General features: G+C 39.4%; 1 protein-coding gene across 4 annotated transcripts in view; it reads left to right on the forward strand.

Annotated features, from left to right (window-relative positions):
- CDKL2 (cyclin dependent kinase like 2) overlaps nucleotides 1–23,755 on the forward strand; it is an 87,321-nt gene that overhangs the window by 16,238 nt on the left and 47,328 nt on the right. For all 4 annotated transcript variants that reach the window (XM_058433842.1, XM_058433838.1, XM_032150011.2 and 1 more), the window contains exons 3-10: nucleotides 2,034–2,228; nucleotides 9,539–9,717; nucleotides 11,248–11,360; nucleotides 12,950–13,089; nucleotides 16,177–16,265; nucleotides 18,647–18,782; nucleotides 19,621–19,922; nucleotides 20,516–20,609. In XM_058433842.1, coding sequence (XP_058289825.1) covers nucleotides 2,034–2,228; nucleotides 9,539–9,717; nucleotides 11,248–11,360; nucleotides 12,950–13,089; nucleotides 16,177–16,265; nucleotides 18,647–18,782; nucleotides 19,621–19,922; nucleotides 20,516–20,609 — 1,248 coding nt within the window. The remainder of the gene's footprint in view (nucleotides 1–2,033; nucleotides 2,229–9,538; nucleotides 9,718–11,247; nucleotides 11,361–12,949; nucleotides 13,090–16,176; nucleotides 16,266–18,646; nucleotides 18,783–19,620; nucleotides 19,923–20,515; nucleotides 20,610–23,755) is intronic.

Consider the following 23,755-nt stretch of genomic DNA (forward strand, 5'->3'; position numbering starts at 1 on the left):
GCCACCACGCCAGGCTAATTTTTTTTTATTTTTGGTAGAGATGGGGTTTTGCCACGTTGGCCAGGCTGGTCTTGAACTCCTGACCTCAGGTGATCCACCTGCCTCAGCCTCCCAAAGTGCTGGGATTACAGGTGTGAGCCACTGCTCCTGGCCCCTGAATTCCTTATATTATTTTTATATTTATATTGGATGTGTTTCCTTGGTAACCTTTTTTTGTTTTTTAATTTTTTAAGAGACAGAGTCTCACTCTGTTACCCAGGCTGGAATGCAGTGGCATGATCATACCTTATTGCAGCCTACAATTCTTGGCCTCAAGCTATCCCTCCACTTCAGCCTCCTAAAGTGCTGGGATTACAGGCATGAGCTACCATGCCTAGCCATATTGCTTACCTTGATAACTATAGTGTTAAATAACATAGTTACTTCTTTGTAAATTAATTATTATATTTCTATTTCCTTTTATCTCCCACTCACCTACCATCTGATTTTAGAAAATATCTTATTTACTTTAGTGTTTTGTTTTTTCATTTTGTTTCAAGATAAGGTCTTGCTCTGTTGCTCGAGCTGAAGTGCAGTGGCATGATCATAGCTCACCACACTCATTGCAGCCTCCAACTCGTGGGCTCAAGTGATTCTCTCACATTAACCTCCCAGGTAGCTGGGACTAGAGGTGTGCCCAACCACACCAGGCTAATTTTTAAATTTTTTTGTAGAGATGGGGTCTCACTATGCCCAGGCTGGTCTCAAATTCCTGGCCTCAAGTGATTCTCTTGCTTTGCCCTCCCAAGTCACTGGGATTACAGGTGTGAGCCACTGCACCTGGTGTATATATACACTTTTATCTTGTTTACATCTTCTATATCATTTGTGCATTGTTGCATTTAAAATGTTCACTTTCTGTTTTGTAACCATGATGCCCACATTTGTATAAGATTTAGTCCTGCCTTAAATGGATTCAATGCTCATGTTGTCTTTTACTTGAATGACGATTTGGTTGGGTATAAAGTTTCTGGATCATACTTGGATTTTCTTGAGGATTTTGAGAGCTATATTCTGCATTCCATTGGTTTCTTTCCCTTTAAAGGTGGCAACATTTTTTTCTGGTGAGTGTTAATCTACCATTTGTGTTTCTTTCTCCTTTCTTCCTCATTTCTTACATCTTTGAATAGATCCTTGATTGGTTCCTTTTTGATTGTTTCTTATAATAAAGTCTGAGTCTTTGGAGGACTATTTGTAGGAGGTTCTGGGGAGAGGCCATGACTTTGTTCCAGGCTAGCAGGAATTTACCATAATTCACAATGGTATTCCTTATCACATATGCCTGAGTGTGGGATTTAATTCGTTAGGTTTAATTTCTCTAAAACTTGCAGTTGCAGGTTTGTTCATAATGAATTGTTTTGCCTTCTACACTGCTTCACTGAGAGATTGTTTCCAGCAAATGTGTTTCTGTGTGATTCCTTATGCAGCCCTTCCTCACTGCTGTTTCTTGTGCCATTCAGTTCTAGGGATGTTTTCACTGCTGTCTATGAGCCTTATTTCATATATATATACACACACACTATATATATATGTATATATAGTTTTCCATTATATTAAAGGAGGACTTTTTTGTCTTTTCAGGGTATGTCACTGGCTTCAGAGAACTCTTACGCTGCCAGCTTTGTAGCCACAGATGATCTTTTGGTGTCTTCCTATACTCCTGTTTGACCTTGATTAGATTTAGTAGTCCCATCTCATTTGTTGTGAGTAGGGGGTCATAGATCCCTCTTAGTTTCAGCAAAGATGGAGTTACACTTATTTTTCTTATTAGCTTTATTTTGTTCTCTGAGAGGAGAAAGGAGCAATATAGTCTCTCAATTGTAGTTTAAAAACCAGAATAGCTTTTACAATTTATACTGTATATGCATTTTATTTATATATTTTTCTTATGCTGAGATCTATTTTAAATAATTAATTGCTAATAATTTGATCTTAGTTTATATAAACAATTTTGCATTTTAAAATAACAGCTATTTTGCATTTTTTAATAACAGCAACTGAGGCATGAAAACTTGGTGAATCTCTTGGAAGTGTGTAAGAAAAAAAAACGATGGTACCTAGTCTTTGAATTTGTTGACCACACAATTCTTGATGACTTGGAGCTCTTTCCAAATGGACTAGACTACCAAGTAGTTCAAAAGTATTTGTTTCAGATTATTAATGGAATTGGATTTTGTCACAGTCACAATGTAAGTATTGAGTTTAAATAATTTGCTTTATCACCTATGTATTCATTAATTAATCCTTTAATCTCTCTTATTGATTTATGCACTTGAAAATAAGTTGCAGACATCAGTATACTTTAACACTAAAGACTTCATCTGTGCATCTATTAATTGGAGTTAAATATTTGTTTTCTGGGTTTTTTTGTTTGTTTGTTTTGTTTTTTTCCGAGACAGAGTCTTGCTCTTTCGCCCAGGCTGTAGTGCAGTGGCAAGATCTCAGCTCACTGCAACCTCTGCCCCCCAGGTTCAAGTGATTCTCCTGCCTCAGCCTCCTGAGTAGCTGGGATTACAGGCATGCACCACTATGCCCGGCTAATTTTTGTATTCTTAGAAGAGATGGGGGCCGGGCGCGGTGGCTCACGCTTGTAATCCCAGCACTTTGGGAGGCCGAGGCGGGCGGATCACGAGGTCAGGAGATCGAGACCACGGTGAAACCCCGTCTCTACTAAAAATACAAAAAAATTAGCCGGGCGTGGTGGCGGGCGCCTGTAGTCCCAGCTACTCGGAGAGGCTGAGGCAGGAGAATGGCGTGAACCCGGGAGGCAGGGCTTGCAGTGAGCCGAGCCGAGATTGCGCCACTGCACTCCAGCCTGGGCGACAGAGCCAGACTCCGTCTCAAAAAAAAAAAAAAAAAAAAAAGAGATGGGGTTTCACCATGTTGGCCAGGCTGGTCTCAAAACTCCTGACCTCAGGTGATCCGCCTGCCTTGGCCTCCCAAAGTGCTGGGATTACAGGCCTAAGCCACCGTGCCTGGCCCTATTTTCTGTTCTTTTTTAAGGTAATATTTACTAAGTGAAATGCACAAATTTTAAGTGATGAATTTTGAGAAATGTATAGACCCAAGGGTCTGTGTATTTGTTAGTTTGTGTTCTCTTGCCTAATTATAAAGTGTGAATGTATGAAAATTTCTACCCTTACCCTGTAGTCTATCACAATAATTTTATATACTTTGAGTATCACATAAAAGCACCTATAAGAAGAGTGATACCTATAAAGTATAAATGAATCGCTCAACACATAGATTTTGCCAGTTTTACAAAATATTTTAAATGACTTTTTTTGTGTGATTATAAAAGTAATAAATATTAATGGTAGAAAAATTTAAAACTAAAGATAATTATAAAAGAAAGAAAAACTCATTTTACATACCTGCCACCTAAATTGATATATTTCTTTTTGGTTATTATTATTATTCACTATCTTTAATTTTTTAACTGTCTTTTATTGTGTAGTTTTGTTATGTTACTGAGTTATAGTGTGAAGTTTACATATGTAAAAAAATTGCTCAGTAGAGGCAGATACCTAGTTTCCACTGGGAAAAACACTGCCCTTTTTTACGAGGCCTTCCATAATGGCCTTCTGGCAACTTTGGAATGATCCAGGCTCAGAAAAATCTATTTTGAGAAACCTAATTTAGAGTATCTGTCTCTTAGGGCAGACTCACATTGACCAAACTCAGGAGACTGAATGCTAGTTTAGTAAATTGCAAAGAGAGATAATTGTTACAGGGGTGAAATATATAAAGTAGAATAACAATAATGTTGGATTTGCAAGAAATCAGATCAGCATGAGGTGTTAGTGAATCAAATACTTAATGTATCAGTTTCAAAGATACTGATTCATCCTTCTTCATAAAAATGATTATATCTTCCCAATGGGCCTGTAATATTTGGAGTTAGGTGGCTGAATGCCCTACATTCATCTCTGTACTAAGGATAAGCTTGCCAGTGGAACCAGTAAGCAAAAAGAACCATTGTCTCTCTCATATTAGAAGCGCATTTGAATGTGTCCTGCCTACATTGCTTCTGTGTCCCTTTATTTTTATACTTTCATGATGAATCAACCCATGTTTAATATAACACATTCTACCTTTAGATGTACAGATACATCCAGGCAGTTTAGAGTCAAGTACTGCTGGCATGAGTGCCATTCTGTGTTTAAGGAAAGAGATTTTAGGCCTGGCGTGGTGGCTCATGCCTGTAATCCTAATACTTTGTGGGGCTGAGGTGTTCTGATCACTTGAGGTCAGGAGTTTGAAACCAGCCTGGCCAATGTGGTGAAACCCCATCTCTACTAAAAATATAAAAAAATTAGCCAGGCACGGTGGCAGGCACCTGTAATCCCAGCTATTTGGGAGGCTGAGGCAGGAGAATTGCTTGGACCCAGGAGGCGGAGGTTGCAGTGAGCTGAGATCGTGCCACTGCCCTCCAGCCTGGGCAACCGGTGAGACTCTGACTCAAAAAAAAAAAAAAGAGATTGTAAAATCCAGTGTTTCTCTGGGCGCGGTGGCTCATGCCTGTAATTCCAGCAATTTGAGAGGCCAAGGCGGGAGGATCACCTGAGGTCGGGAGTTTGAGACCAGCCTGGCCAACATGGAGAAACCCCGTCTCTACTAAAAATACAAAATTAGGTGGGCGTGGTGGCACATGCCTGTAATCCCAGCTACTCGGAAGGCTGAGGCAGGAGAATCGCTTGAACCTGGGAGGCAGAGGTTGCGGTAAGCCAAGATTGTGCCATTGCACTCCAGCCTGGGCAACAAGAGTGAAACTCCATCTCAAAAAAAATAAAAAAATAAAAATAAATAAAAGTGGTTCCCTGCTAAGCTTCAGAGCGTTTACATATCTCTTTAAACTATAGAAAATATGAATTTTTATGGGTGGAGAACTGATCTCACTCCAATTTATGAACACTTGTCTCAAGGGAGCATTAGTGTTATTAGTGTTGCCTGGCAGTCATACTACTTTTTTTCTAGTCCATTTACTCTTTTTTTTTGAGACAGAATCTCACTCTGTCGCCCATGCTAGAGTGCAGTGGTGCGATCTTGGCTCACTGCAACCTCTGCCTCCTGGGTTCAAGTGGTTCTCCTGCCTCAGCCTCTCAAGTAGCTGGGATTACTGGTGTGCACCACCACGCCTGGCTAATTTTTGTATTTTTAGTAGAGATGGGGTTTCGCCATGTTGGCCAGGCTGGTCTTGAACTTCTGGCCTCAAGTGATCCGCCCACCTCGGCCTCCCAAAGTGCTGGGATTACAGGCATGAGCCACTGTGCCCAGCCTCCATTTACTCTTAAACTCTTCTAGATTGTGATTTCTTACCCTCTTTCTTCTCAAACCCTAGTACCTCTTCTCCAATCCTTACTCCCAGCCCCTAGTTAAATGGAGATAATAATAGCACCTATCCTTAGGGTTATTGTGAGAATAAAATAAGTTAAAACATGAAAAACATTTAGAATAGTGCCTGACACATAAGTATTCAAGTGTCAGCTATTATTACCATTATTATTAAAGGTATATTTTAAGGTTTTGTTTTCTAGGCAGTTAACATTTCTCTTTTTAATGTAGACAGATAATAATGGTAGTGGCTGGAATAAATAAACACACAAATACATACATACATACATACATACATATATATAAACACATATACGTACACGTAAGGATGAGATGCTTGACTTTAAGAAAATGAAAACATTTATTCTCAAATATATTATTCATTTTTAAATGTATCTATATCTGTGAGCACTTGAATTTTTTAAAATATAAATATGATTTTAATCCTTTATGAGCCAGACTGAATAACATATTTAAAAACAAATTTAAGATTGCTGCCCACTGAAGTTTGACCCAAATAGTACAGAACATTATGAGGTTTGTAGAACCCTAAACGACTTTTTTTACTGAAATTACAAGGTATCATAATTTATTTAGGTTATACCTAGTATTAAAGACCTGGCCGGGCACGGTGGCTCACGCTTGTAATCCCAGCACTTTGGGAGGCGGAGGCGGGCGGATCACGAGGTCAGGAGATCGAGACCACGGTGAAACCCTGTCTCTACTAAAAATACAAAAAAATTAGCCGGGCGTGGTGGCGGGCGCCTGTAGTCCCAGCTACTTGGAGAGGCTGAGGCAGGAGAATGGCGTGAACCCGGGAGGCGGAGCTTGCAGTGAGCCGAGATCGCGCCACTGCACTCCAGCCTGGGCGACAGAGCGAGACTCCGTCTAAAAAAAAAAAAAAAAAAAAAGACCCATGTCAGAGCCTACCCTTTTCATAGTACTGTCTCTGGCCACCCCAGTCTGCAATGATGAATTTTAGGAAAAATTCAACTCATATCATCTTGGTTATACTTAGAATCCATTGTGTTACCATAAATTATAAGGTATTAGAGTAGGAAAGAAACATGGTGATCATGCACTTTAGCCCCCTCATTTGTGGGCTGAGAAGATAGACTTAGAAAGATTGAGTTGTCTATGGCTGTACTGAAAACCAGGGACTAGACCCAGGTCTCCGGACTCTCAGTTTAGCTCTTTTTTTCTTTTTTTTTTTTTTTGAGATGGAGGCTCGCTCTGTCGCCCAGGATGGAGTGCAGTGGCTTGATTTCAGCTCACTGCAAGCTCCGCCTCCCAGGTTCACGCCATTCTCCCTGCCTCAGCCTCCCGAGTAGCTGGGACTACAGGCGCCTGCCATGACGCCCGGCTAATTTTTTGTACTTTTGGTAGAGACAGGGTTTCACTGTATTAGCCAGGATGTCTCGATCTCCTGACCTCGTGATCCACCTGCCTCAGTCTCCCAAAGTGCTGGGATTACAGGTGTGAGCCACCGCGCCCGGCCCCAGCTTAGCTCTTTCTACCACAGTACAGGTGGTCTGAGACTGGACCTGTGTCCTCATCACTGATATCTAGGGTAATAAAAGTTGGTAGCCTATACAACATGCTCAGCAATGGCAGATTGCCATTTAGGATGCTGGTCTTCTGAAAGAGTTTAAAACAAATCTATCCTTTTTAGTTTTCAAAATACAATTTGCTTATATTAGAGAATTAGGCCTAATAATGTCTTTTGCCTAGCTGTAGATTTTTAAATATATATATGATATATATATATCATATATATATCCTATATAGGATATATATCTATATAATATTATATATATATATTTTTTTGAGATGGAGTCTCTGTCGCCCAGGCTGGAGTGCAATGGCGCAATCTCGGCTCACTGCAACCTTCCCCCTCCTAGGTTCAAGAGATTCTCCTGCCTGAGCCTCCCAGGTAGCTGGGATTACAGGTGCCTGCCACAGCGCCTGGCTAATTTTTGTATTTTGACTAGAGACGGGGTTTCACCATGTTGGCCAGGCTGGTCTCAAACTCCTGACCTCGTGATCCACCCCCCTCAACCTCCCAAAGTGCTGGGATTACAGGCGTGAGCCACCGCACCTGGCCAGATTTTAAAATATTATCTGAATATCAGCATCCTGTTTTATTCTTACAAAGTCTCTCCTTTAGAAATTTTAATCACTGATGTTTTTGTTTACTCTTTACATTTCTAATTGCCTGATGAATGTCTATACTTGGATGCTCAGCATTCCACCCAAAAGTCCAATGATTAAAACTAATTATTCCATTAAAACTAACTTTCTCTAGGCTTTTCTAATTTTGAAAATGAAACCACCATTCTTTTAAATTCTCAGGTTCAAACAAAATATCTACGACTCTTCTAAATTCTATTTCCTTCTTTTTCTTTTTGAAATGGAGTCTCGCTCTGTCGCCCAGGCTGGAGTACAGTGGTGCGATCTCGGCTCACTGCAACCTCCATCTCCCGGGTTCAAGTGATTCTCCTGCCTCAGCCACTCAAGTAGCTGGGATTACAAGCGCGTGCCAGCACGCCCAGCTATTTTTTTGTATTTTAGTAGAGACAAGGTTTCACCATGTTGGCCAGGCTGGTCTTGAACTCCTGACCTCAAGTGATCTGCCTGCCTCGGCCTCCCAAAGTGCTGGGGTTACAGGTGTGAGCCACTGCGTGCGGCCTATTGATTTTTGATGTATTGTATTTCTAAACTGTATTTCCTCCTTCCCATTCCTCTGAGCACCAACCTAGGTTAGGCCTTTATCACCTCATACTGGTCCTACTGCTCTTCTTCCTGCCTCTCGTCTTTCTCTCTGATTTAGCTCATTTATGGCCAACATCAATTTTAAACACCACATTGTCTATCACTTCCATGGGTTCCCAGGGTCTTGCCACACTTCCTAGTATGTCAGCTGAGATATTCCTCCTCTACTTCACACAACCTATACTCTAGAAAGAAACGTTTTCTGGCCAGGCGCGGTGGCTCACGCCTGTAATCCCAGCACTTTGGGAGGCCGAGGCAGGTGGATCACCTGAGGTCAGGAGTTGAGACCATCCTGGCCTCAACCTCCTCTTTCTGGTATGCTGTTTTCAGTGTACGATGGCATAGCATAGATTGGTCAAGCTTGCTAGAGTTATGCGTAAACAAAGAATGAATAGGCTCTAAATGGAGCCTGAGAGTTTTATTTCCAGAATAAAGTAGTGAAACCCCGTCACTACTAAAAGTACAAAAATTAGTTGGGCATGGTGGCAGGCGCCTGTAATCTCAGCTACTCGGGAGGCTGAGACAGGAGAATCGCTTGAACCCAGGAGGCGGAGGTTGCAGTGAGCCGAAATCGCGCCATTGCACTCCAGCCCGGGCGACAAGAGCAAGACAATGTCTTAAAAAAAAAAAAAAGTTTTTGGCCCGTGCGCGGTGGCTCACGCCTGTAATCTCAGCACTTTGGGAGGCCGAGGCGGGCGGATCACGAGGTCAGGAGATTGAGACCATCCTGGCTAACACGGCGAAACGCCGTCTCTACTAAAAATACAAAAAATTAGCTGGGCGTGGTGGCAGGCGCCAGTAGTCCCACCTACTCGGGAGGCTGAGGCAGGAGAATGGCGTGAAACCGGGAGGTGGAGCTTGCAGTGAGCCGAGATCGCGCCACTGCACTCCATCCTGGGTGACAGAGCAAGACTCCGTCTCAAAAAAAAAAAAAAAAAAAGTTTTCCCACAATCTCTTAACTATCCCCATTTCCATTCTTGCTCTCCTTGTTACATTCACGTGGGTTGACCTTCTTTCTCTTTATTTATCTAGGTCATACTTAGTATTAAAGACCTATGTTAGAGCCTACTCCTTTCATAAAAATTTTCCCTTACTGCCCCAGCTTCAATGATAGCTTTACTCTCTTAGTCTTCAGAGCAGTCATTAACTGAACAGTTGATTAAGTAATTTGAAAAATATATTTTATCCAATATTTTTGATTGTTTAAATAAAATTTCAAGTATAAATGTTCTTTCTTGCCCAACTAGGTCCTAGGTTGTTTAAGGCTAGGAGCAACTTTCTATGCTTTTGTTTGTATTCTTTATAGGGACAAAATACAATGCCCTGCACATAGCAGTTGCCCCAAAATAATTAATTTTATTTAACATCCATCACACTCTGCTTCTTGTCTAGATCATACACAGAGATATAAAGCCAGAGAATATATTAGTCTCCCAGTCTGGCGTTGTCAAGCTGTGCGATTTTGGATTTGCACGAACATTGGCAGCTCCTGGGGAGGTTTATACTGATTATGTGGCAACCCGATGGTACAGAGCTCCAGAACTATTGGTTGGTGACGTCAAGTATGGCAAGTAAGACATCGGTAATGGGGAGGAGTAGATTTTTACTCTTGCTTCTTGCTATAGTGGAATATGTTTATGATATAGTAAATGATCCCTCTAATACTGAAAGGAAGGCTTGAGTTTCAGGGGCTATGTAAAGTGACTTATAATCATTTTTGGTGCTTCCCCTTTAAACATTCCTGTGAAACAAGTTTACTTATTTTAGAGGTGCGGAAATTAAGTGGTCTATTTTATACAGTGGGTCAGAAATAGATATATTTATCACTTGTAAAGAGAGGTGAACATTGGTTAAATGTAACATTGTTGGAATGGGGAAGATGGAGTAAGCAAGGGTGGAGGCAGAAATATAATTAAGTAAAATGTTTTTAAAACATAAATTGTCTTCACAAGGGAATTCTTCAAAGAAGAAAGGATTGTAACTTTTACTGCTTTTGATTGAAATCTTTCTAAAATATTTTCTACAATTTCTGTTGTCAGAGAACACTAAAGATTATTTATTATTTTCTTGATTACTGAGTTCTTATTTTGCTACCATGTTATAATTGTTGTGCCATTTTATAATTCAGCAATAACCTTATGCATTTTAAGGTAGTTGTTCCTATGCCAAATGATGCTTGCATATTCTTTGAGTTCTTGTAACTGATTTTTAAGATAGTTTCAAAATTTTTATCCCTAGGCTGGGCGCGGTGGCTCACACCTGTAATCCCAGCACTTTGGGAGGCCCAGGCAGGAGGATCATGAGGTCAGGAGTTCAAGACCAGCCTGACCAACATGGTGAAACCCCGTCTCTACTAAAAATACAAAAATTAGCCAGGCATGGTGGCATGCATCTGTAATCCCAGCTACTTGGGAGGCTGGGGCAGGAGAATCGCTTAAACCTGGGAGGCGGAGGTTGCAGTGAGCTGAGATTGCATGACTGCACTCCAGCCTGGGTGACAGAGTGAGATTCTGTCTCAAAAAAAAAAAGAAAAAATTTATCCCTATCAGCCCTCAGTTCTCTTCATTGTTACTGTATTTATCCTTAGCAGTCACCTCCTCTTTCTGGTATGCTGTTTTCAGTGTACGATGGCATAGCATAGATTGGTCAAGCTTGCTGGAGTTATGCGTAAACAAAGAATGAATAGGCTCTAAATGGAGCCTGAGAGTTTTATTTCCAGAATAAAGTATACATAATAACTGTTCTGGCTTTTCAGAAGGCATTTCCCTTTTATGTCACATGATTGAAGTTTCTGGAAAGCTCATTTATGCAAAATTGGGAGTTAGAACTTTAATAGGGAAATATCTTTTCATGGGTAATTTAAGGCTTACTATAGGTTGAGTATTCCTTATCCTAAATGCTTGGGACCAGAAGTGTTGCAGATTTCAGATGGGTTTTTTTTTTTTTGGATTTCGGGATATTTGCATTGTACCATTGGAGCATGCCAAATCTGAAATGCTCTGGTTCACATTTCCTTTGAGCATCACCTCAGTGCTCACAAAGTTTTGGGTTTTGGAGCATATTAGGATGCCAGATTTTACACCACATTGCTTTTCTTTCAGGGCTGTTGATGTGTGGGCCATTGGTTGTCTGGTAACTGAAATGTTCATGGGGGAACCCCTATTTCCTGGAGATTCTGATATTGATCAGCTATATCATATTATGATGTGTTTAGGTAAGGTTACACATCTGTGTTTTAAATTTTAGAGATTTTTCTGCGTATTTGTTTGTGCCTGTGTGTTTGTGATTTTTTAAGCTGTTGCATTAACGATTATATATGTTTTAAGTGAAGGTAGGGAGCATATAGGAAAACTATGTTTGTGTGTGTGTGTGTGTGTGTGTGTGTGTGTGTGTGTGTGTGTGTTTTGAGATGGAGTTTCGCTCTCCTTGCCCAGGCTAGAGTGCAATGGCAAAATCTCGGCTCACTGCAACCCCTGTCTCCTGGGTTCAAGCGATTTTCCTGCCTCAGCTTCCCGAGTAGCTGGGATTACAGGCATGTGCCACCGTGTCTGGCTAATTTTGTATTTTTAGTAGAGATGGGGTTTCTCCATGTTGGTCAGTCTGGACTCGAACTCCTGACTTCAGGTGATCTGCCCACCTTGGCCTCCCAAAGTGCTAGGATTACAGGCATGAGCCACCGGGCCCAGCCGTGTGTGTGTTTTAATTTATTTTTTCCTTCAGTCTGGCATTGGTCTATCTGATGCATATTCTTTTTTTTTTTCTTTGAGACGGAGTGTCGTTCTGTCACCAGGCTGGGGTGCAGTGGCACTCTTGGCTTACTGCAACCTCCGACTCCCAGGTTCAAGTGATTCTCCTGCCTCGGCCTCCCAGAGTGCTGGGATTACAGGCATGAGCCACCGTGCCCGGCCCTGATGCATGTTCTTAATCACGCTCACCTCCCCTTTCCCCTCAAGAGAGAGGAAAAGAGCAGAGATTGTGCATTTCTCTGTACTTTTACATACAGTTAATTACATGTAGAGAGGATGCAATGATCATTTATTATTCTTGAGTCAGTAAGCATTTGGTGTAATATGACTACTGTCCTTACTTTCACATTCAAGAGGAGAGACACAGAGATTTCCAAGGTTGGTTTAATCTTGCCACAGATTTGGACTTCTGCTATTAGTGCTTTTGACAGATTTTCAAAGCTGGACTATCAAAATCTTACGTTTGTTGAAATATCAACTTCGTGTTTGAAGATGGAGCTTAGAAATGGAAATAATGGGAAAATACCTGGGGGTAATTTAACTATTTGATTTGAAGTTTTCAGATTAGAAATTAAATAAGCAGTACAATGGTTTCTTACAGTGGAATTTTCAGATATGTTTTACATTCAACTAGATATGAAAGTTGAGAAAAAAGATAAAGTGCTCAAATCTGACTTTAAGATAAGCACAAAATCAGTTGACCAAATATTAAATTCTTAAAGGGGTAGAACTGATTTATCTAGATTAGATCCTGTCCATATGACTTAATATTTTTATTGTTTTATTCAGCACTTTATGCTTTCTAGTTAGAAACAAAGTGCTGGTACTTATATCTGGAAAGTTATAAAATATTTTTTACCTGTCCTTTTCCTACGCTCCTTAAGACTGCCGTATACCACCACAGTAACGGCATTGTCTTTGGTCAATTTTGCATGTTGAGAGAGCCCCAAACTCCATAAGCTGTGTTCCACTATTTCCTCTACTTCACACCACCTGTCTCTTCATCATTTCTATCATGTTGTATAATAACAGAGATATGTGCTGTTTTCACTTCCAGGTAATATAATTCCAAGACATCAGGAGCTTTTTTATAAAAATCCTGTGTTTGCTGGAGTAAGGTTGCCTGAAATCAAGGAAAGAGAACCTCTTGAAAGACGCTATCCTAAGCTCTCTAAAGTGGTGATAGATTTAGCAAAGGTAATCATACTTATTGTCTACACTTTATGACAGGGAATTTATGCACTATCAAGACTTTTTTGTTTTTCTTGTCTAGTTGATCTTTTTTTTTTTTTTTTTTGATGGAGTCTCACTCTGTCACACAGGCTGCAGTGCAGTGGCATGATCTTGGCTCACTGCAAGCTTCGCCATTCTCCCTAGTAGCTGGGACTACAGGCGCCCACCACCATGCCTGGCTAATTTTTTGTATTTTTAGTAGAAACGGGGTTTCACTGTGTTAGCCAGGATGGTCTCAATCTCCTGACCTCGTGATCCGCCTGCCTCGGCCTCCCAAAGTGCTGGGATTACAGGCATGAGCCACCACGCCTGGCCTCTAGTTGATCTTTTAGGTCAACAATTTCCTCTAATAATTTTAATTTTTGTGCATTTAGAAACAATTTAAATAATTTGATGGGGGTAACTTCAGAGAAAAAGTACTGAAAATTTTACCTGTTTTAAAACTCATTAAGAAAAAATTTATTGTTACCTAGCATTTTGTAAATGTGAAAACATCCTCATTGAAAAACATATTAAAAACATAAAAACACTGTATGATTTTAAGTTTAACATTTAAAATACAAGCCTTGTGTAAATGGCAAAGAAAATAAAAGTAGGATAAGAAAATAAAAAGGGGCTGGGCATAGTGGCTCACGCCTGTAATCCCAGCACTTTGGGAGGCTAAGGCAGGTGGATCGCTTGAAGTCAGGAGTTGGAGACCAGCCTGGCCAACATGGCAAAACCCCATGTCTATTAAAAATACAAAAAAATTAGCTGGGCATGGTGGCACATGTCTGTAATCCCAGCTACTCGGGATGCTGAGACAGGAGAATCACTTGAACCCAGGAGGCAGAGGTTACAGTGAGCTGAGATCTCACCACTGCACTCCATCCTGGGCGACAGAGTGAAACTCTCTCTTTAAATAAATAAATAAATAAAGGATAGGGAAGTAGGAAAATATTAAAATGTAGGGCATAGGATGGCCGGGCGTGGTGGCTCATGCCTGTAATCCCAGCACTTTGGGAGGCCGAGGCAGGTGGATCATGAGATCAGGAGTTCAAGACCATCCTGGCCAAGATGGTGAAACCCCGTCTTTACTAAAAATACAAAAATTAGCTGGGCGTGGTGGCACGTGCCTATAACGCCAGCTACTCGGGAAGCTGAGGCAGAGAATTGCTTGAACCTGGGAGGTGGAGGTTTCAGTGAGCTGAGATTGCACCACTGCACTCCAGCCTGGGCAACAGAGTGAGACTCCGTGTCAAAAAAACAAAACAAAACATAAAAGATAGGGCATAGGATCATGATCTGTATGATATTGTCAAAGGGGTTTTTGCTTAGCCACTGGATTGGCTGCAGGCAGTTTACAAATGGCCAATACTTTTTTGTTGTATTTGATTAAGGAAGATGTTAGAGAGGTTTTCATTCTATCAAGTGAGAATCAACTCTAAAAGTTGACCTTTTTGGGGAATTTTTAGCTCAAAAATTTCTCATCAGTTAAGATTGTTTAAAGTATTGATAAAATACGTACCTCTAAAACACTAGGCTATAACATTTACCCATTTTGTTTTGTTTTTTAATTCTTTAACTCATGAAGTTTAATAGGCTTATAACTAATTATAACAAGTTCTTAGAATAATATGTTTCCAGTTTTTTACATAATCTTCTAACAGATGCAAATATTTTTAATTGGTACAAGCTTTATGATCTATCTGTAAGGAGATATAAAGGGAATAAAGGTAAAACTATTGTCCCACTTGTGTACCTTAATCGTACCTTAAAGAATCATATAAAACTTTTAAAACATTTTATTATGGAAAATTTCAAACAGAAAAGAAAATAGAAAGAATAGTTGTATAACAAACCTTCATGTACTTATCATCTAGTTTCCACAATTATCAACCTTTTGATAATCTTGTTTAATTTATCTACATTCTTCAACTTTTTTTGGAGTATTTTGAAGCAAATCCCAGACGTATTATTTTACTTATAAGTAGCACAGTTATGCAGAGAGCTTTTCTTGTTCATTTAAAGCTACTTATTGAGTCCCTTCTATTTTTACTGGCATGTTAGGGGTTTTAATGAATCAGAACAAGACTTTGCAATAAAATAAAATAAAATAATCTTTGTAAAGCATCTAGCCTAGGGATAAGCACAGGGTAAATCCTTTCCTTTCCATTCTGTAATAGCCTTAAGTTTTAAAAATTCCAAATAATTTCTTACTATCATAAAATATCTAATTGATGTTTAAAGTTTCATTAATTTTCACAAAATTTCATTTCATAGTTTGAATTAGTATGTAAATGAAGACTATAGATTGCAATTGGTCTATATGATTTTAAAACTTTATTTGTAAGCTTCTCTTCATCTCTTTCTTTTTTGTTTAAACCTTGCAATTTATTTGTTGAAGAAACTAAGTTGTTTGTCCTTAGAATTTTCTACATAATGCAGTATACATGTTCCTCCGTGTCCTGTATTTCTTATAAACTCACAGTAGAGCTAGAGCTTGATCAGAATCAGGTTGATTTTTTGGCAACACTACTTCATAGGAGGTTTGTGTATTTCCATATAGAGACACTGAATGTTTGGTGGTCTTTTTGTGATACTAGCAACCATTGATGGTCATTGTCTAGATTTGTGCTTTATTCTTTATCCTTGATTATAGATGTGTAAAATTCATTGGTGGGCAAGTGTGGTGGATGGCGCTGGTAATCCCAGCATTTTGGGAAGCTGAGGAGGGTGGATAGCTTGAGCCCAGAGTTCGAGACCAGCCTGGGCAACATGGCGAAACCCTGTCTCTACAAAAAATACAAAAATTAGCTGGGTGTGGTGGTGCGCACCCGTGGTCCCAGCTACTCAGGAGACTGAGACGGAAGGATCACCTGACACTAGAGAGGTCCAGGCTGCGGTTAAGTAGTGATCACACCACTGCACTCTAGCCTGGGTGACCGAGTGAGACCCTGTCTTAAAAAAAAAAAATCGTTCACGATAAAGATGTTTTTTTTTCTATATTTATAAATTTAAATGTAGGTAGTTTTTCTTTGATATGAACTCTAAATGTTCTTAATTTTTCAGAAATGCTTACATATTGACCCTGACAAAAGACCCTTCTGTGCTGAGCTCCTACACCATGATTTCTTTCAAATGGATGGATTTGCTGAGAGGTATAGTACTTACCCATGTTTTTCAGGCCATACCAACGTAGGGTTAAAGTAAGTCTTCCACAATAGTCACAAACAGCACTTCTCTTATTTCTGTTCCCACCTACTTTGCAGGATCTCAGATATCTACCACCCTACCCCCATATTCCCTTAGCAATAATGCAGTTCCTAGGGGTGGTCTCCTACATTTACTAAATGGTTTTCATGAAGCAGTCATTTTATGCTCTTCTTTCTGTCTCCCTGTGGTGACATCTACCAGTCAGGTCATTGATTTCTATGTTGCTACCAACTGTGTGATGCCATCATCTTAGATGCTGATGTAGTTACAAAAGTGCCACCTCCTATTGCTGCCAAGCTCATACCACACCAAGTCCTTTGATACTGCTGACACTGCTGATGTGTTGGAGACCTTGATATGCCAAACCTGTGGGTGCCAGAGTTGCTGGCATGGTCTTCTGTGCTGCTCAAGCTGCTGGCAACAGTGCAGCTGACGAAACAAAGAATAGTAAGATGAGTGGCAGTAACATGTAGCTTAATAAAAGGTAGCTAGGTTTTCCTATTTGCTTCTGTACTCAATTAGTTGTGATATGTTGTTTTTGTGGAAGTATATGAAGAAACTTTGGCCTCACGTAAGTAGATAATTGTAGGTATTCTTTGATTCTATACCAAAACTCTGATACCACAGCAAAACTTGACGGTGGTAGTTTCTTTTTTTTTTTTTTTGAGATGGAGTTTTGCTCTTGTTGCCTAGGCTGGAGTGCAGTGGTGCGATCTTGGCTCACTGCAACCTCTACCTCCTGGATTCAAGCGATTCTCTTGCCTCAGCCTCCCGAGTAGCTGGGATTACAGGCATGTGCCACCACAACCAGCTAATTCTGTATTTTTAGTAGAGAGGGGGTTTCTTTATGTTGGTCAGTCTGGTCTTGAACTCCCAACCTCAGGTGATCCACCCGCCTGGGCCTCCCAAAGTGCTGGGATTACAGGTGTGAGCCACCGCGCCCGGCCCAGTGGTAGTTTCTTTTTTTTTTTTCTTTTTTGAGACAGAGTCTCGCTCTGTTGCCCAGGCTGGAGTGCAGTGGCGCGATCTCGGCTCGCTGCAAGCTCCGCCTCCTGGGTTCACGCCATTCTCCTGCCTCAGCCTCCTGAGTAGCTGGGACTACAGGCATCTGCCACCGCGCCCAGCTAATTTTTTGTATTTTTAGTAGAGATGGGGTTTCACCCTGTTAGCCAGGATGGTCTCGATCTCCTGACCTCATGATCAGCCAGCCTCGACCTCCCAAAGTGCTGGGATTACAGGTGTGAGCCACCACGCCCTGCCTAAGTGGTAGTTTCTTAAAGACTGGTTGCATTGTGGAATCTGAAACTATATCATTGAGTTTTTCTTCCTTCGTTAAATTAAAACCCATTTGTCTGTCTTGACTTTTTAGTGGATCTTTTACCCATGCATGCTTTTGTAATATCATGCTTTAGTCATTTGGAAAATATTAGTTTGCTGAGTTATGCAGATCCTAAAAATATTGATATATTTCTTGTACAGCATCAAAAATTACATTCTATCTCATGAAAGTTTGTGAGTTTTGGGAAGCTGCTAAGCTCACAGTGATGGATACAAGTTTAACAGAATTGTAATTTTTGCATAAAATTTTGAATTTTATCATTGACACAATAATTTCAGTTTTCCTTGAAGTGACAAGATCACTTTGTTTATTTGTTAAAAGAAAATGTTTCCCATAGACCCAAAGTCTTAATAACCATAGTTTTTCTGTCAGTCTTTCTTTCAAGTAAAAATATCTAGTTTAGTTTGTATCACAAATAATTATGCAAGCATTTTTCTTAAGACAACCATAGCGTTTTGGTTTGTAGCAGAGGTGCTTTATGTATATTCTCATTCTGTCACACAGACCATAAAAAAAAGGATGCGTTTAAGAGTTTGGCTTTAATGAAGTTAATATCTTTTTGCTGATTCATCAGAGACATTCTTAAGCAAGACTGCCTTTTTTTTTAAAAAAAAAAAAGCAACTGAGAATGTGTGGTTATCAAGAAAGTAATGACTGCTACTACATTTTGGTTTTGCTGCTTTTATTCTTGGTAAGGTGTCAGCAGTTTTATCCACCACTGCTTTCATGTTAACCTGGTGAGAAAGACGAACATCTTTCTGTTAAAATAATAGCGTTGACCTTGTGAACCTTCTGAAGGTTCTTAGGGATCCCCAAGTATCTACACATCACCCTTTCCAAACTGCTGATCTAGGCCAGGATTTTTCTCATTTTTAATAACATAGACTAGTTTAACATTCAATTTAAAAAAAATAAATATCTTGAAAGTCATTTTTTTTGTAGGTTTATCCATGTCTTACAATTTTATTTTATTATATTTTTACGTAGGTTTTCCCAAGAGCTACAGTTAAAAGTACAGAAAGATGCCAGAAATGTTTCTTTATCTAAAAAATCCCAAAACAGAAAGAAGGAAAAAGAAAAAGATGATTACTTAGGTGAAGAAAGAAAAACACTTCTGGTACAGGTAAATGTTCATGTTTCACATTTTAAATTTAATGTACTTTTTAAAAAATATTTTCAGAAAAAATGATGATTTTGAAAAAAGTTTTCTGCGCAGTGAGCAAATTGTTAACTTTTAGTTTAGTTGTAAAAATGTATCTTCTCAATGGATATTACCTGTTTAGAAAACTTAACATATCATGTTTTGAGTACCTGTTATGTGCCAGACTGTGCAACAGTGCTTGAATCACATTCATCCAAGAACATCTAGATATGTGTTTTCATGCACACATACACACACAGACACATGGAACAAACAACCCTCACTCCACTTATCTTTCTTAAAGGTTATGAGTGAAAAATATTGTCTGTAGAAATTTATATGAAGTAAAGCATTTGAAAAGTGAGATTTGGATACTTAACTTAGGTTTGCTTTTCCTGGTAAACTACCCAGGATCTGTTCTTGATAAGGTAATTCAAATCCACCACCAATCCACTTATATCAAGTACACCAAAAGAAGAAAGAGTTATCAGTTTTGTGTTCCCTGACTCTGAATATGTAAGAACAAAAGTGGCATTCTTGATTCCTTTTCCATGAGTTTTTCCACTGATGTGTGTGTATGTGTGTGTGTGTGTCTGAGGGAGCTGTGTGAATTGCATTTCCATTCTTTTTGTATTTTCCCAATAACTATCTGAATAAGAATCTAGCTTTAATTTTAATACCCTAGGAAGAATAAAGAAAACAGTTTCAAAAAGGTGATACTTATGATATTCTGCTCTAGTTGACAAGTACTTTATAAGAAGAGGTAAATTTTCATTCTCTTCAGATCATTAACCTTATTCATATTTTTATTAATGATCAGGGTGCCAATGCTGATCCCAAAATTAAGGATTGTAAACTATTTAAAATAAAAGGCTCAAAAATTGATGGAGAAAAAGCTGAAAAAGGCAGTAGAGCTTCAAATGCCAGCTGTCTCCATGACAGTAGGACAAGCCACAACAAAATAGTGCCTTCAACAAGCTTCAAAGACTGCAGCAATGTCAGCGTGGACCACACAAGGAATCCAAGTGTGGCAATTCCCCCACTTACGCACAATCTTTCTGCAGTTGCTCCCGGCATTAATTCTGGAATGGGGACTGCGACTGTACCAATTCAGGGTTACAGGTATGAATTAGCAAAATAAGACCAAAAAATTGTTTAAGGATATATTTGCAAATTGCAAGGGTTTGTCAATTCATCCACATTGTTTTTATTCTCAGAATTCTGGATGCTATTCATTTTTGTCAGGTAGCTGTTTCAAAAGACTTTTTGGCTGTGTGATGAAAATTATTAGCATTTGATCAAAACAATTCACCAAAGTCCTGAAAAAGTAGGGTTTTATTGCTTAAGGTGAAGAGAATCTACAGCTATATAGTCTAATAATGTGAAAGCAGGTTGTCATACTAAAAGAGATAATTTTTGAGTGGTTGCTGCTGCATGGTGTGACTGTGAGCCTATAGTAGTATAAGGAAGCTCCATTTGGGAATTTTGCTGAAAGGAGGGTAACGTATTTGGTAGGAGTTGGGGGCTGGTGGGAGGCATGAGGGTAGTGTTAAAGAATAGAATGTTTCACCAGATTTATGTGCATTGTATATTTGAGAATAGACATTACATTCTGGTTAAACTGCTTGTTAGTTGGTGCTGTGTCATTTGGTTTTGTGCTTGAAAAAATAATTATTGCTGGTTCTAACTTAAAAACATTTTTTTTGTTGTTACAGAGTGAATGAGAAAACTAAGAAGTGTTCTATTCCATTTGTTAAACCGAGCAGACATTCCCCATCAGGCATTTGTAACATTAATGTGACCACATTAGTAAGTAAGCAGTTCTCAGTAGTAGAAGAGCAAACACCAGTCAGCTCTAGACTTTTATTAAAATTAAATATGATAGTGAAGAATTGAGAATTTTATTTGGATACACATAAAGTGAAACCTTAATTGTGCATATATTATCCCAGCCCATCATAGTCATAAATGTGAAATTCTGAAAGTTTAAATAAGTTTTATAAGTCTGAAAACTCCTTCCTTCCTTCCTTTCTTCCTTCCTTCCTTCCTCTGTTTCTTTTTCTTTTCTTTTTTTTTTTTTTCACGGAGTCTTGCTCTGTCACCCAGGCTACAGTGCAGTGGCGCGATCTTGGCTAACTGTAACCTCCACCTCCTGGGTTCAAGCGATTCTCCTGCCTCAGCCTCCTGAGTAGCTGGGATTACAGGTGCCTGCCACTGCACCCAGCTAATTTTTGTATTTTTAGTAGAGACAGGGTTTCACCATCTTGGCCAGGCTGGTCTCGAACTGCTGACCTCGTGATCCACCTGCCTTGGCCTCTCAAAGTGCTGGGATTACAGGTGTGAGCCATCTGTGCCTGGCTTGTCTTATTTTTTCTTTAGTAACATAGTAAATTTTCTCAACTTGATGATTGCTGGTCAGTTCTTTTTTAGAGTAGATGAAAAGATAAATTGTCTTGTCTCACCCACACCAGATTTTTGGTGGCTGTATTCTATTGGCCGGGGAAGGTAGCACACATCTATAATCCCAGCACTTTGGGAGGCCGAGGCAGGAGGATAGTTTGAGCCCAGGAGTTTGAGACAAGCTTGAGCAACATAGCAAGATCCTGTCTCTACAAAAATTTTTTTAAAAAGTTAGCTGGGTATGGTGGCACATGACTGTAGTCCTAGCTACTTGGGATGCTAAGATGGGTGGGTTGCTTGAGCCTGGAAAGTTGAGGCTACAGTGGTAAGCTGTGGCTGTAATTGTGCCCCAGCACCTCAGCCTGGGTGACAGACCAAGACCCTGTCTCAAAAAAAAAAAAAAAAAAAAGAAAGAAAGAAAGAAACGATTCTATTTATATAATAAATATCAATCATTTATTATGTGTGAGACACTGATGATAAATAAGTCAATCTTTCTTTTCAAGGACTTCATGATCTAGAGGATCAGCAAATTAAAGCATAGTATCATATTGTATTTAAAGATAGCATAGGAAGGAGCATTATTATTCTCAGCATGGCCTCCAGAATGTTTCTCTTTTAAAGTTAGGTGGAACCCTCATCATTCTTCTGCTCAACATCCTCCATTAGCTTCTTATCTCTGAGGAAAGGCCAAAGTCCTTACAGGGTCTATAAGTGCCTGCATGATTGACTCCACCCAACCCTTTATCCCATCTCCACCTACTCTTTCTCCATCAATCTATTCTACCACACTGATTTCCTTGTTATTCCTGGAACATAGTCAGACATACTCCCACCTTTGGGCTTTTGCACTTGCTATTTCTTTTGCTTTGGAACATTCTTCCCCCAGATAACCCAATGGATTTGCTTTTTCTCTTCCTTAGCTCACATGAAACCTTATTGTGAAGTCTTGTAACTCATTATGCCTCCCTTTATGTTCGATGCCTTCTCCTTGCTTATTTTTTTTTCCATTGCATTTACCTGACATCGTCTATATACTCTTATTTATATATTGTCTGTCACCCCCAACTAGAACGTAAGATTCCAAGGCAGAGATTTGTGCTTTTGTTTTCCTCATTGTACTTTTCCTTCCTATGCAAGTAGGAAAAATAATTTTTTTTTTTTCGAGACAGAATCTCACTCTGTCGCCCAGGCTGGAGTGCAGTGGCGTGATCTCGGCTCACTGCAACCTCCGCCTCCCAGATTTGAGCGATTCTTCTGCCTCAGCCTCCCGAGTAGCTGGGATTACAGGCACCTGCTACCACACCCAGCTAATTTTTATATTTTTAGTAGAGGCGGGGTTTCTCCATGTTGGCCAGGCTGGTGGTCTTGAACTCCTGACCTCAGGTGATCTGCCCACCTTGGCTTCCCAAAGTGCTGGGATTACAGGCATGAGTCACCAGGGCTGGCCTAAAATTTAAAAATGAGTTCAAACTACCAGATTAACATATTCAAAGAGTGAAAATAAAACACATAATAAATATTTATAATAATACATTTATTCACACCTTAGAATGGGGGTATAAAACATGGGAGAGAGGTATTGACCTTTAACCCACAAGTTGAAGAAAGTCTAGGCTTATCTCTGCTTGCATTAATTTTCATTAAGGAAAGACTCCACACTGAATGAATGAATGCTTTTCACAACCAAGGGAGGTATGGATGTATTCCCAAAGGAATATTTTGTGTGTATGTGTGTGTGTGTGTGTGTGTGTATGTGAGACAAATTTCCCTTTTCTACTTCTCTCACTATCTTCAGAGCTGAAAAATGCAGCCTTTTCATCTCTCTCGTGATTTGGACATTGTATTTGTTTTTCTTTTAATTATTCTTAGTTTATAATTTCTGTGCCAATAGTACTTTCTTTTTTGGTTTCCTCGTGGATATTTGTGTTTTAAAATCCTGATTTGCTTTGGAAGATTATTTTAATCAGGAAGGCTTTTCAAAATAGCTGGTTCAATACCATTTTGCCAGAACTGATATCAACCTGCTTTCAGGTATTGCATAATCAATGCTGGCTGATAATTTTAGATCTGATTTATTCTTCTTTGGAAGAGGTAATCAAGAGAGGAGGTGAAGATTAGGAGGGCGAAGACCCAGTGGAGTCTTTCCTTAATGAAAATTAATGCAAGCAGAGCTAAGCCTAGACTTTCTTCAACTTGTATGTTAAAGATCAATACCTCTCTCCCATGTTTTATGCCCCCATTCTGATGTGTGAATAAATATATTATTATATTATATAATATATATATTATATGTTTTATTTTCACTCTTTGAATATGTTAATCTGGTAGTTTAAACTCATTTTTAAATTTTATTTTTTGTGCTTGCGTATAGTTTTCTTTAACTATTTTATTTTATAGCCAACTTGAACCAATAGCCTTAGCGCTTGTTCTATGAAAAGAGTAAGCAGAAACATCCAAAAGAAAGAAACTCAAAAGCTCACCGCAGGACTCTTGAAGACTTTCTGGCAGCCAGAATGGCATAACTCACAGAATATTAAGTTTGAGGCATCAAG

Source organism: Hylobates moloch, unplaced genomic scaffold, assembly GCF_009828535.3.
Source record: "Hylobates moloch isolate HMO894 unplaced genomic scaffold, HMol_V3 SCAFFOLD_2, whole genome shotgun sequence".
NCBI lineage: Eukaryota > Metazoa > Chordata > Mammalia > Primates > Hylobatidae > Hylobates > Hylobates moloch.